The sequence below is a fragment of the Musa acuminata genome, chromosome BXJ1-3, assembly GCF_036884655.1.
Source record: "Musa acuminata AAA Group cultivar baxijiao chromosome BXJ1-3, Cavendish_Baxijiao_AAA, whole genome shotgun sequence".
Lineage (NCBI taxonomy): Eukaryota > Viridiplantae > Streptophyta > Magnoliopsida > Zingiberales > Musaceae > Musa > Musa acuminata.
In genome coordinates, this window is record NC_088329.1 from 8416183 (window position 1) to 8429447 (window position 13265).

Genomic DNA, 13265 nt, shown 5'->3' on the forward strand with positions numbered 1-13265 from the left:
ATATTTAGGTAGTCCGCTCGTTTTGAATTCGAGTCTTACGTTTGACGCGGAAAAGGAGAGGAAGACGATATGTTGGGAATGGCAGCAGCAGAAGAGCCGCAGCAAATGGAGGCGACGTCGTTTGCTGCTGCAGCAGCAGGAGAAGCGGAGACTGCGTTGTTGGTGGCGGATGCAGATCCGGAGACTGCGTTCTTGCAGCAGAAGGATGGAGGAGTGGCGACGGGTGGTGGGTTCGAGTGGGAGGTGTACAAGGAGAATGTCCGACCGCTGAAGCGCGGCCGCGACGTGAAGCTCCTCAATCATGCCCTCCGATCCCAGGTCGACCGCAGCCTGAATGCCTCTCTCCTCCGCACCCGCAGGCACTCCTCTCTATTTGCCCCTTCTCTTCGGCTTTCTCTTCTTCGTGGTTCTTTCTTGGAAATAGACAGATGGTTGGGTTGATAAACGATGAGGTTTCGTGTTTCCTGAGGATATCTTTTTAGGGTTTCGTGGTTCTTGAGTACCTGTTTCCATCTTAGTTGAGTCGTTTCCTTCTTTCATTTGTTCTTGATAATACATCAGGAGGATGATCGAGGCCATCGATGAGTACCAAGGCGAAGATCCTCTGCAGCCATGGCTCAGGTAAGGGTTTCTAATTTTCTCTACCCCTTCCCCATCCTGTTCTCTCTCTTCTCCCAATCCTCTGCATTGTTTGGTTCCATCGGTTGGAAGAAGCATGAATACTCATCATCTTTATTCTGCAAAAAGGCAAAGTTAGTTGGTTCTATTGGCTGAATTGGTATAACTTTTTAATTATCTGATCTAGAATTGGTATTAGTTGCTATTGTTGTTGTCGTGGTTGTCTATATTAAACAGATCAACTATCTTGTTGTCTTGACATTATTACTCTATCCAGATCTTATTTGTGAACTATACTTGAATTATTGTTCCTTACTCTGGATGCGTTACTATGTTCTCTTGAGATCTTTGTAATGGTTTTGTCCTCATAATAGCCTTTGAATTGACATTAGTCTGGATCTTTCTTGCTTCCCCATTTAATCTGATTATACATCCTGATGAAGGTGCATCAAATGGGTTCAAGAATCATTCCCTACTGGAGGAGAGTGCTCAGGGTTGATCGTGATGTACGAGCAATGTGTGCGCACCTTTTGGCATGATGACCGCTATCGGGATGATTTGCGTTATCTTAGAGTGTGGCTCGAATATGTGGGTACTATGATTACTTTCTTGATATTTTATGGCCTTTCTTTTCGTATTTGGGTAGAATATGCGGGACCTTGATTTCTTTCTGTAGGCAGATAACTGTGCAGATGCTGAAGTTATATTCCAATTCTTGGAGGCGAATCAAATTGGGCAAAGTCATTCAATCTTCTACACATCCTATGCCATGCACCTGGAGTCCAAGAATAAGCTAAGGAAGGCTGATGAGATCCTCAATCTTGGTCTAGCAAGGTTAAATTTCTCTACGAAACTTGTAATATGATTATTTATATTGATTCATAAAATTGTGGTTTGTTGGCTGAGGCGTCCTTCGATATGAATCTTCCATCCAAGACAAGAGATTGCTTTCATTATTTTAGACTTTTTGAAGGTTTATGAGAAGTTTGAGAGTTACTTTATGTTTGTAAAGATTGACCTTCACCTACAAACTAGACAGTGCTTTTGTAAAGATTGTTTCGGAAATTGCCTCCAGCATGCATTAAATCATATTACGAAACTTGTAATATGATTATTTATATTGATTCATAAAATTGTGGTTTGTTGGCTGAGGTGTCCTTCGATATGAATCTTCCATCCAAGACAAGAGATTGCTTTCATTATTTTAGACTTTTTGAAGGTTTATGAGAAGTTTGAGAGTTACTTTATGTTTGTAAAGATTGACCTTCACCTACAAACTAGACAGTGCTTTTGTAAAGATTGTTTCGGAAATTGCCTCCAGCATGCATTAAAGCTTTGATGGTAGGTCGATACTTGGTTGTAACATTCATCTGACCTTCAAGGGATTTTCTTTTTCTTAGATTGTGAATTTTGATGGGAAAAGGCTTGTATCATGAAGACATACAAGAGTGATGAGTCACTGGAGAAACCTTTTCTGGAATTTGGAAATATTTTGATTAAATAACAAGAAAAAAGTATCTTAAATTGCATATGAATGTACACTTAAAATGCAAGATTTTCTAAGTGTTTGCTGGTTTTTTAGGTAGCTAAGCATAGAATTGTTGATTTTGTATCATAGGAAGGCAAGATCATTAGTGAAATTAGAAGATGCATACAGGACATTCCTTGTGCGCTCAACACAAAAAAAGCATGGCAATGACGTATGTCACGTTAAACTTCGAAAAATTTTCTGTTCATCTTTATACACGTACTTATCTTCTTGTATTTCTCATACAGGAAGGTCTTGCAGATCATCCCTTGCCCATTCGCAGCTTTGGAACTGTTTTAACTTCAGCAGAATCGAGTAAGCCATTCTTGGAGTTGATTGTGATTTTTATAGTGTATAGCACTTACCTTATCTTCTGAAGTCCCAGGAAGACAGCCTGCAGAAAATTTTGGACAATCTAAGAGGATGGTCGCACTACAGAGGTCAGCTGTTCCCTATTAATCAAAATTAGGCATTTCTCAGGTGAACAAGTTTCTTTTGTGCTTTTATAAATGAGGAAAGGTGAAACTACCCACTAAGCATATATAAGCAAGGATTTCATACACCCATGTTGTCATCACAACTTGTTCATATTTTTAAATTGTCTTAAATTACAAGACTACTACCTTTAGGCTTTTGCAGCAAAAAATGCGGAAGTCTGGAAGACAGGAAAGAAAAATGGAAAAAAAGAAGATAATCAAATAACAAAGACAAGTTTCTTTGTTAGTATGATAAATTATGGAACCTAATGATTCCTGCCAGCATTTTTTCAGAGATATTCCACTTTGTATGCAGTCAACAACCAGAACAAAAACTTACTCGAACTATAACTATATTGTTAATATAGTACTTTGTTTACATCCACATAATTGTTAAGTTATTTGAAGTTAGAGCCTGTGCTTCTTAGATCTGTTGCAATTGCAAATAAACTCCTTCTCCTAGTCGAACTTCCCAAAACATCATTAAGTTATAAGTTAATGTATAGTGCGTTGTTTCTGAATTCACTAGCATCGTTGCAATGAAAAGATGTCCTGTCTCTCCTGCCTTTTTCTTTTTTTAAAATACATTTTAGGTGATTCTACTCTCGGGAATATTGTATGATGTTTTCCCCACCATTCAAACTGATGAACTTTATTGTACTTGACATGTAGATATTTTGCAATTGCAAATAAACTCCTTCTCTTAGTCGAACTTCCCAAAACATCATTAAGTTAATGTATAGTGCGTCGTTTCTGAATTCACTAGCATTGTTGCAATGAAAAGATGTCCTGTCTCTCCTGCCTTTTTCTTTTTTTAAAATACATTTTAGGTGATTCTACTCTCGGGAATATTGTATGATGTTTTCCCCACCATTCAAACTGATGTCCTTTATTGTACTTGACATGTAGATATTTTTGTGTTTTCACAGGATTGATACTAATAAGCCTCTCACCATATACAAAGATGCAAATACTGGGGCAAACGATCAATGCTCGAATCTGAAAGCCAACGAAAGATCTTGGAGTACTCTAGGAAGCCGATCAGATCGAAATAAGGAAAATGTTTCAATCCCTAAAAAGTGGTCATCATATAAGGTCTGGCACCATTGACTTTTTAGTCAAACTTTGCTTTCTTGTATTTTTTTTTCAACTGTTGATAATTTTTGAGTAATTTCATTAATTTTTTTGTAATAGGTCCCTCAAAAAATAGGACAAAGAACAGGTTCAGCAACATCGAGTACTTGTATTGAGGTGTATGTTGATGAAGAATGTGCAGAGTAGGTCATCTGCTGATTTTTATATATTATGCAATTGACTAAGCAAAATTTGACTAAGTTCAGTCCATTTTACAATCTGAAATAGTTTAATTAGAATTCATCCGCACTGACAGTTTCAAATTTCCGTATCCTTATCAGATATCAAGCTTCTCATTCATATTACACTATCTTCCATGCGGATGGAGCAACTGTTTCCTCGCTAATGTATTCACACTTTTGTATTTGCATCAGATCACCCCCAGCTAAGGTTGCCAAGAATCTGAATTCTTCGGTACTGAAACTTCGGCAAGCAACTAGCCAAAACCTAAAGAAGTAAGCAGTAGCCAAATTTTGATGATTCCCACATACATTGTTATTCAGGTTGCTGGCTTGATCATCTATGTCTTTTATCTTGAACAGCGAAACAGAAATGCTCAAAGTCAATCCGTTGCGCAATTTTCATCTGCACAGCCTCAGATGATTGGTCCCGAAACCTGCAGTTGCGTGTTCTTAGGCTCCTCCCTGTTGCCGTTATATATCAAGGCTTGATGATGATTGGCTTCTGCACATTGGTACAATCTGGTGCTGATTGCAATTAAAATGTATGTTATATGCAGCTGCATAATTCATTTGTTAGGTGTCTAAGCAGCTTTTTCCTCCAAAGCTTGTAGCAACTGCGTTTTAGCATAAGAATAATTAATGATGTGGTCTCTATTATGAAGAAGAGGTCTACACGAAATCTCCAAAGAAAGTACACTGATGCATGGAAGAGGGTAATCTGCTGTACATTAACTGCCTGGCCTTCTTTATGTGCAGGGAGGAGAGAGAACACAGCCCGATGAGAAATTAATTGCAAACATATATAGACACGTAAGCCTTACCAGTTCCATATTATATTAAGCTTGGTTTAAGCAGAGATGCTATGGCAGGTGAGCGAGCTATCACCAGACAGTTTGAGATTCCTGTTTGAACACTTATGTGTCTAAACGATGCTAATTACAGATTATCTCATGTGATTAGTTATCTTTAGTATTTCGATTTTTATATTTTTAAAAATAAAATGTTTAGTCTTGTTTCTTTTAATGTCATTGATTTTTTCCATAGAAATATGATAAGGTTTATCACTGAGCACATATAGTATTTTCGCTAACAGCGTATATGAAAAAAAAAAATAATGTTAAATATTTTACTTTTGTAACTATAAGAATCTTAATATAATTTTTAGAAACATTGTTGGTGATACGATGAAGTCTTGAGGATATCATCACCGTGAAAGTAGATGGAGGATATATAACGCAGCCATGTATTAGAGCGTGTCCACCGATGGGTCGAACTAGGTATGCGAGGCCATGCGGGAGATGGCATGGAGGTTTCCCGCTGAGCTGCTGCGTGAGGTAGTTGAGTATTGGGTTTCTTAGTTCGATGGGTGCGTCTGCTGAAGAGAAGAAGGGGGAAGGCAGCGCTGCGGCAGAAGCAACGGTAGACGGCCGCTGGTGTCGAGAAAAGCTGATCGCGGGATGCAGCTGATGGGCACGTTGAACTCGTTCTATGCAGATTGCTTGGTGTTCATCAAGCAGTCCTCCGTGCTCATAGCTGCTGATGGTGCAGTCGCGAAAGGGGACCGACTTTGACACGATTTGCCAAGTGTTCGACGAAATGCCTCGAGCAGGAGTCCTGTCCTTGGATCAGTTGCTCGGGTCTGTCAACTTCTGCTTGAACTTGTTTGAGGTAGGAGAACAAGAACTATATCATGACTTGGTGCTCATAATTTATTTTTAATGAAAATTTGTGAATGTTTTGGGAGTATTTAAGAATCTGCAGCATCGGCAAGACGTACAGCGCAAGACAAATGCGTATTCCAAAGAATACACGAGCTGCCACTAAATGGTGTGTTGTCAGGGAAAATTGTACATCATTTTGATGGTCTTTTGGGAGGATTTGTAATCTAAGTGGGATTTCTTTTCCATCCTCTCTGAATCTGGTGCTTCAACTGGCAAAGTTCCTGTTCTTAAGACTCCATTTTGCCAATAATGCTCATACAGATTTTTTTGCTGATACCTGGCATCAAGGTTGTCCATACGTTGGCACACCTGCCAAAGAAAATTGATGATGATCGTAGATGCTGAGAGCACAAAAGATTCGCGATGGTGTTGACAAAAACAGGTGATTTCCACCAGAACACAAGTCTCAGGCTGTGCAACCCAAAATGCATCATTATTTAGATCATATGTACAAGCAGTCAACGATCCCAAGTAACAAACATTAGAACTCTCAGTTGTTTTAGCTGAAATAACAGGTTTCATATTCTTATTGCACGACAACAGAACTCATGGACACAAAGGACCGTCACCAGAATTAACAGAAGCCTGAGATAACACATCTATATACCAAAACGTCCAGGAAAGTTTGGCCTCGAAGTTAAAGTGGCTGATAACGGCCACCAAATGATGGAGTCGACATTACCGATAGTACTTCAGTTACAGAAGCCATGGAACTCAGAGCAGCCTTAAGAACATCTTGTGAACACCCAGGCTTCACAATGCTCTTCACCTGCATATGAAGAAAGCCAACCAAAGAAGGACATGATGAGATGGGGCCATGTGACGTTGATAATTGTAGAAATTCCAGTAGGAATGTGATTATTGAGATAATTAACTATAGAAAGCCTTGAACCATGTAGAAGTCATTGCAAAGTGAAATGATAAATGATGTGAAATGCATTAAGCAACATGATGGTTGAAGAAATGTTGTAATTCATTTCCGGAAACAACATTATCGGCTCTGATGTTACTTCAAGTTTGTAAGAGACTGCTTTATTGATATAGCTTTATTGAAGGAAAAATTGAATGTTGCACATAAATGGGCTCAAGAAAATGAAAACTGAAATAAATTCACAAAACCCACTAATATATATGTCATAGTGGTTTCGGTTGGTATGAAAAATGTCACTTGTTAGGAACATATCAACTCGGAAGAGAAAACGGAAGCAATTGTAATCATAACGTGAACCTTATCTAGGTATTCCTGGAGCTTCTTTATTCGGCCCATGTAATCTTGATCCTCAACAGAGAGTGTGTAGGTCTTAACATCAGCTCCCGGTCCTTCAAATTGAAGTGGTCCTGGGTTTCTGTACAAGTCATCCATCAAAAAGCTCAAAGCCTTCTGTCTCAACAACCTGAAACAAGAGGCAAGAAGATACCAGACAGTTGAAGTAGATTACAAAAGGTAGTTGTGTAGCTCTATCACTGATAGATTAGAAAATCACACTCCAATTGTCAGATGGACCAAATTTACTGCCTATCCTTGACAAATTTCAGTATAACATCTATAAGAGTGTAATGTGAGATAACGATGATCAGTTATTCACGATGATTGTATAGATTTCCGATAGAGCTACTTGAGTACTTTGACCTTGTTTGGTTGAAATGCAAAGTAATGCAACTTAGGGACATCAAGGTGCGATCTTTGAAACATACTCATAAACTTTTCCTTTCAAGTCCACTGTAGAGGGATGGATGGCAGGTTTTCCAATAGGAGTGGCTCCAGGTCCACGAGAATATCGCTTCACAGTCATCATTGCCTAGGTGAAACCAAATTATTTATTCAATTTGATCTACATAAATAATTGATGTTTTCGACATGCAAGGATTGCAAACAATGAAGATCATACCGTAAGTGGTGCAGCACCACAGCGCCATTTGTTCACAGGATGTTTCAAGTTTGTTATAGTGGCCATGTATCCATTTAAACCCGCTGCTAGGATATGATAGCAGATGTGTCCAAGAACCTGTATGTCAAGAAAATTTATTTGTTGAATCATATAACCAAAAAAAATGGGGGAAAAAAAAAACAAAACACACAAGTTGGCACATACATATGCATAGTCGCAGTCGAATTTTGATGGTAAAGATCCACGAGCTTGATACCCAAAGAAATGGCAGATGGCATTGAATTTCTTCCCTTTATATATGCCTTCTTTCTGGAAGAATAAGAACCATTTAATACTTTGAAGTTAAAATCACAACGGCAAAGGAGCTCATACTAAATTAAGGAATAAACAACTAATATACTGATGTGAATTATCAGTGCAACTTGTAATATCATCAGCCAAGTGACATTCGCTTAATGGGAAGTTCTTGAAACTATGCCACCATCAACTGTAGAAGTTGACTTACCATCCTTCTGTTCATTTCTGTTTCAACTAACTGTGCAAAGAGCTTCTCTGTTTCAATCTGAAGAAAAGAATCATTAGGGTTAAATAAGAAAACATTAATAGGAACCTTTTCTTGTTTCCACATATAATAAGATGTACCTGGGACAACTGGGCAGAGTCATCAGATTCTGGATGAAGCAGCAGCTGCATTTAAGAATTTCTTATGGTAAGATTAAGAATACAAACAATTTGCTCTCATTTAATTAAAGAAGTAGGAAGAACCTGTTTCCTAATAAAGGGTGGCAAAAATTCAAACAACGCAGATGCCCAAGGTGAAAGATGAGAAGAAATATTTTCAGTTAAAATGCCTTGGTTGTGGAGACCGTGAATTTCCTGGAACAGTCACAGCCAAATATCATAAAATGTTGGAGCATGTTAAAATAAACTACAAGTTTTCCATGTGGTGATTATTTCTATAGATGTTGGTGAGCATGTCGTTTATTGTAGGAACAAGGAACTACCTGTAGAAGAGCATACAATTCTGGAATGCTCTCTATGAGACCCTCAGGAATGAGAATGACACCATGGTACTTCTCTGGAGAAAAAAAGGTGAGTTATCAGAACAGGACATATTAGCCAACAACTAAAGCGTATTAAAATAGTCCCACCTTTCTCTGCCCTGGCTTGAACTGCATCACAAATTTGCTTTGTAATGTCAAAAATGGTAAGTTTTGACAAGGCCACCTCCTCTCCCAAGATGAGCTGACAATGGATAAATCAAATGAATATATAGCACTATTAGAACAAAAGCCTGCATGCATCTCTCCTCGGCAATAAAAAAATTTCCTTACTAATCATTATTAAATAAGCCAACAAGAACAGAATTTCTTATGGGGACAAACCATATTCGGATGACTCTGAAGCGCACACTCTAAAGCCACATGAGAAGCTTTGCGTCCCATCAGGCGAATGAAATAATAATACTGCAGCAGAGTCCATTAGTTGATAAAAGTATCTAAAAGGCAAATGTTCTTATTACATAATTGAAATGTTGTACAATTCAAGCAAATATTTTCTGACGAAAGTCACACTGATTTCTTTTCAAGTAAAAATAATATTTGGTTAAAAAATGATTAACTGCATGAGCACCAGCAATAAGTGCCAACAATTTCCATCATGTATCAGAGCAACACATATCAAAAGGTTTTAATACCAAAAGGAAAAACCAGTTCTTTTTTGTTTCTTTTAATTTTTTTAACCACGATAGGTTCCTATCAGGTCTTGTTAAAAGCCTAAGTCAACCGAGTTATTTCATTATCATAACTAATAGATATGCTATCCTTTTTTTACTCCTTTTCTAAGGCTGTAAGATCATTCTTACCTTCTCTGCAGACAGTGCATCAATGCAGACATTGCTTATTAGTTGCGAATTAACCTGGAATTGAGAAGTAGCATAATAAGCATCAAATTGTGAAGATTGAACCACACATTTGCTATGAGCTTACATGAGGCTTACCCTGCAAACAGTGTCGAATCCAACATCGGTCTCAACAAACTGATTCTTAAGATCCCCATAAAAAGTAACAGGGACGCCAACCACCTGTTCACATTCTATGTTTGTAAATCATTGGAAGAAACCAATATAAGCATAGATGGAGAAAAGAAAACACTTTATATAAATTTTGTGTAAAATGTTATCATTCAGATGTCTGGTCACCAAAAAGGAATATAGTCAATTTGTATATGGATTGAGTCATTCAACAACAAAAGAATGTAAAAAATAATAATATATGGAAAACAGAGGTACCTTTGTTGGACATTTGGCCTCAGCAAATGTTTCTGCAAGCTGAGCAGCATCTGAGTTGGATGTGACTCCTTGTGACATAAGCAATAAGGATTTAGTAAGAAGGTATACACACAAATCTGAAAAGATACTAGAAGTCTTCCGTGGAATCATCAAGTACCTCCAACAATGACAAGACCATCCAATTTCAGATCTCGGCAAGCAGTCAAAGCAGCATTTACTTGCTCAGTTGTTCTGATTTGATCCACAGTCCGGCCTAGCAAATCATAGCCACCTTCAAAACAAAAAATAGCTTCTTCAGATCAGAACGATCGATGAGCTTAATAAGATGAAAATAAGATACTGTAGCTAAGTTTTTGCACACCTTGATTTTTATAAGTAGCAAGAACCTCATCTGTGATTTCCAGAGTTCTCTGTGCAAATAGACCTTCAGTGCCACCTGTATCAAAGTGATGGAAAAGGAGTTTGGTTTGTATTTATCTCAACTGAGAAGCCATTAGCTTATAATTCATATAAATTAACCTAGAAATCCTGGCCTCATACTCACAGTAACTGCTTGTAGACGTACAACAGCTAAATGAATTAGAATAAGTTAAGAAACAGCACAAACAAATTTGAGGATCACAGACAGGAACTTTCATTTCAAAACAAAAAGACAGGAAAACTTCACAAGTTGCTTTCTTGTCGAGAATTAAACAATTTAAATTAACAAGGATCAGTAAAGGCCACTACCTATATTCATCCATCTTAAGTACCAGGTATGTCCGAAATGTATGGTTCATGAGAAGCACAACTTATGTGCACACCACATAAAATTACATGCATGAAAACCGGAATGAGGACCAACCCCAAATTGAACATGTTATTTATCCCCAATTTCATGCCCTTTCTTTCTTGCTCCCTCTTTTGTGCTAACAACCACTTTGTCCAACAAAGCCAGTCCATGCTATACCACTGACTGGCTGGAATATGTTATGAATAGGTGTTGAAATCCTCCGTTGATAAGTAAACATACATTTCTTTTTTCTGTATAGCTGAATGATGAATTTGAATTTGCTTGCAAAAAATGTTTCTTGACGTAGACACTGTAGAAAAGGAATGCTTCATGATGAGAAATGCTTACCAACAAAACCAAGCAAAATACTGTCGGGGTTGTGAATTTTAATAGCACTATAAAGGCCCCATACAACGTTATGTCCTCCTGGTGATTGCCTTCCACAAAATACCACACCAACCCTGCATTTCATCATGTGGAACAATGAATGCATCAACAAGAGAGATCAGATGAAGAAACATGAGCAACTCAACTTCATAACTTGAAGAGTAATACAAGCCCATGCCAAAAAAAGGGACAATAAAAATTAAAAGTATAGATGGAGCCTTGTCCTAACCACTTAAGCTTTTGGGATTACTGAGAAACCAATTCCAAGTCCTATCATGTAAGTAGCCAACTTGTACAACATGTACACTCTATTGGTTAGATTAATATTAACTGTGTTTAGAGTACATGTTATTTTATATTTCGAAACACTGATTTGTTATGGCGTCACAAACGTTCGATGGGAAAAAGAAGATGACATCAATATGGCATGCCGCTACTTAAATGGGGAAAGTTCAATGATTCTCAGACCTGAGGAAATTGACAGGAAAAGTAGTGTGTATCTTCCATCCTATGTTTGCATTAATGTTGTAGGATAGCTTTTCAATGTAGATTTCTGTGTATGGTTCAAACTTGTATCTACAGATATTAATCAAGAAAATGTTGCACACTAAGCATACTGTAGAAGAGCTCATATTCACGAACCTCATAGGGGGATGCTCCGTAATGATCTGGGCATCAGGCACCTTGGCTGTGGCCCTCAAGAAATGAGCTAATGGCTGACCAAATGTGTGCGGAAACGCCCGACCGATGACATGTTCACTAGATGGATCTGCACAGGTTGTCGAATCGCCAAACTCTACCCTCACCGTAGTGCCCTGTTCACCATAGGGGAAACAGACGAGTTTACGGACTTGATCCAACAAAGGAAGCACATGTAATCCACATGAAGATCCCAGAACAGGCAAAAAAGATCGAATATATAGTGCAGGAGGAACCCAAATTAAGCAGTATTACACATATTCTGCCAGATTCATGAAGCAGCTAAGACATTTCCTCATAAGCAGAATATAGGGTAGATGAAATCATGATTAGAATTAAACTGATTTCAAGAAAAATATCATCTTCGAGCTCGATCATCCCAATAGACCAGCTAATGGAAGGGTTTACTCAATTTGCACCTATTATTACCCGCGGATGAGCCACTGAAAAAGAGTGGGGAAAGGAATTACATCAAACTCCACAACGAATTTAACCCCTTTAAGTATCTTATCTTGTAGTACCCTTTCGATCCCCCAAAGGCGAAAGGGACACAATCCGCCATCGAGCAAACATCGAGCAGACTCGCAACGGAAGAAGAAACGAAAGGAAACGTCGTCAACCCTCTCCAAAAAGGCAAGAAGAAAACTGGTCGTAATAGCAGTAGAAGAGGACGGAGAGAGACCTGGAGACAGGGAGGGAGCTCAGGGTGGTACTCTGCTCGTTTCTTCTGGAGCTCCGATAGCTCCCGAGGAACGCCGAAATCCGACTCCATACCTTTCCTTCACCTTGCAATCTTCTGCCCCTTCTCGTTTGCTTCCTTTGCCCTGTCTGTGTGTGTAGGAATCCTTTTTAATATCCTTCCGCATTGCGTCAGTGTATATATAATTGTCGTCATGTACGACGTGGAGGAGACCCGAGAGAGGGTCGCGGGGACGAGGTAACACTAACCGCGGGCGATGGCAGGAAACGAGTCGCGACGCCGCCACCGGTTTCGCGACTTCATTGCCTGCCACGGGTCTGCGCGCCGCAGTGGTGTTTGACGAAAATACCCTTCCACCTTGGCGATGAGACAGCGTTGGGTTTCGCGAGAGGGATTGGATTTGCTGTTCCAAACTTGGATCAGAACCAGGGATAGCAGATGGATTATAATATACCCTGCTGACTTGTCAGATTCTGATTGCTTAAGTCGTTAAAAATGGGCCGGGCCGGGCCCAGGCGAGACTGCATAGTGTTTTAAAAGCAAACAGCCCATCAAAAGAATAGAATAGAAGGCGTTCTCCTCTTACGACGGTGAGCTTACCGTATGACGCCCCTGTCCGGGTCTCAAAACCGTAGGCAGTTGCTGATGGTTCTCTCTCCTGCGTTTTCCCAACCATGGCATCGAGCCATATAGTTGACCTCTCTTTATCGTCTCTGGTGAAATGTATTCTGCTCACCGACCGCCATACAGCAACAGGTGACCTCTCTCTTTATCGTCACTGGTGAAAATTATTCTGCTTACCTACCCATAGCAACAGGGGAAGCACCATGGTTGGTTGTCTCTCGGTTGTTATTCATCAGCAGGCTTCT

General features: G+C 39.1%; 2 protein-coding genes across 3 annotated transcripts; one reads left to right on the top strand and one right to left on the bottom strand.

Moving 5' to 3' along the window:
• Positions 1 to 35: 35 nt before the first annotated feature.
• Positions 36 to 4561, top strand: LOC103977932 (mitotic spindle checkpoint protein BUBR1). 2 transcript variants are annotated; one of them, XM_009393593.3, is made up of 11 exons: positions 36 to 359; positions 562 to 621; positions 1062 to 1206; positions 1295 to 1452; positions 2237 to 2318; positions 2395 to 2461; positions 2532 to 2586; positions 3552 to 3717; positions 3817 to 3899; positions 4131 to 4211; positions 4299 to 4561. In XM_009393593.3, the coding sequence occupies exons 1-11, from the start codon at positions 70 to 72 to the stop codon at positions 4357 to 4359; spliced, it is 1248 nt and encodes a 415-aa protein (XP_009391868.2). In that variant the 5' UTR covers positions 36 to 69; the 3' UTR covers positions 4360 to 4561. The 2 variants fall into 2 exon arrangements, with proteins under 2 accessions (XP_009391868.2, XP_064979418.1); XM_065123346.1 differs by having other exon boundaries at positions 2526 to 2586; positions 4299 to 4496.
• Positions 4562 to 6071: 1510 nt separating this feature from the next.
• Positions 6072 to 12541, bottom strand: LOC135620431 (pyrophosphate--fructose 6-phosphate 1-phosphotransferase subunit alpha-like). Its single transcript, XM_065123358.1, has 19 exons — positions 12379 to 12541; positions 11640 to 11812; positions 10959 to 11071; positions 10200 to 10274; positions 9996 to 10109; positions 9839 to 9906; positions 9548 to 9631; positions 9413 to 9466; positions 8934 to 9014; positions 8700 to 8793; positions 8553 to 8626; positions 8314 to 8424; positions 8191 to 8235; positions 8054 to 8110; positions 7753 to 7857; positions 7549 to 7665; positions 7355 to 7458; positions 6888 to 7053; positions 6072 to 6428 (listed from the first exon to the last, which is right to left on the bottom strand). The coding sequence occupies exons 1-19, from the start codon at positions 12466 to 12468 to the stop codon at positions 6297 to 6299; spliced, it is 1857 nt and encodes a 618-aa protein (XP_064979430.1). The 5' UTR covers positions 12469 to 12541; the 3' UTR covers positions 6072 to 6296.
• Between the last annotated feature and the right edge of the window lie 724 nt (positions 12542 to 13265).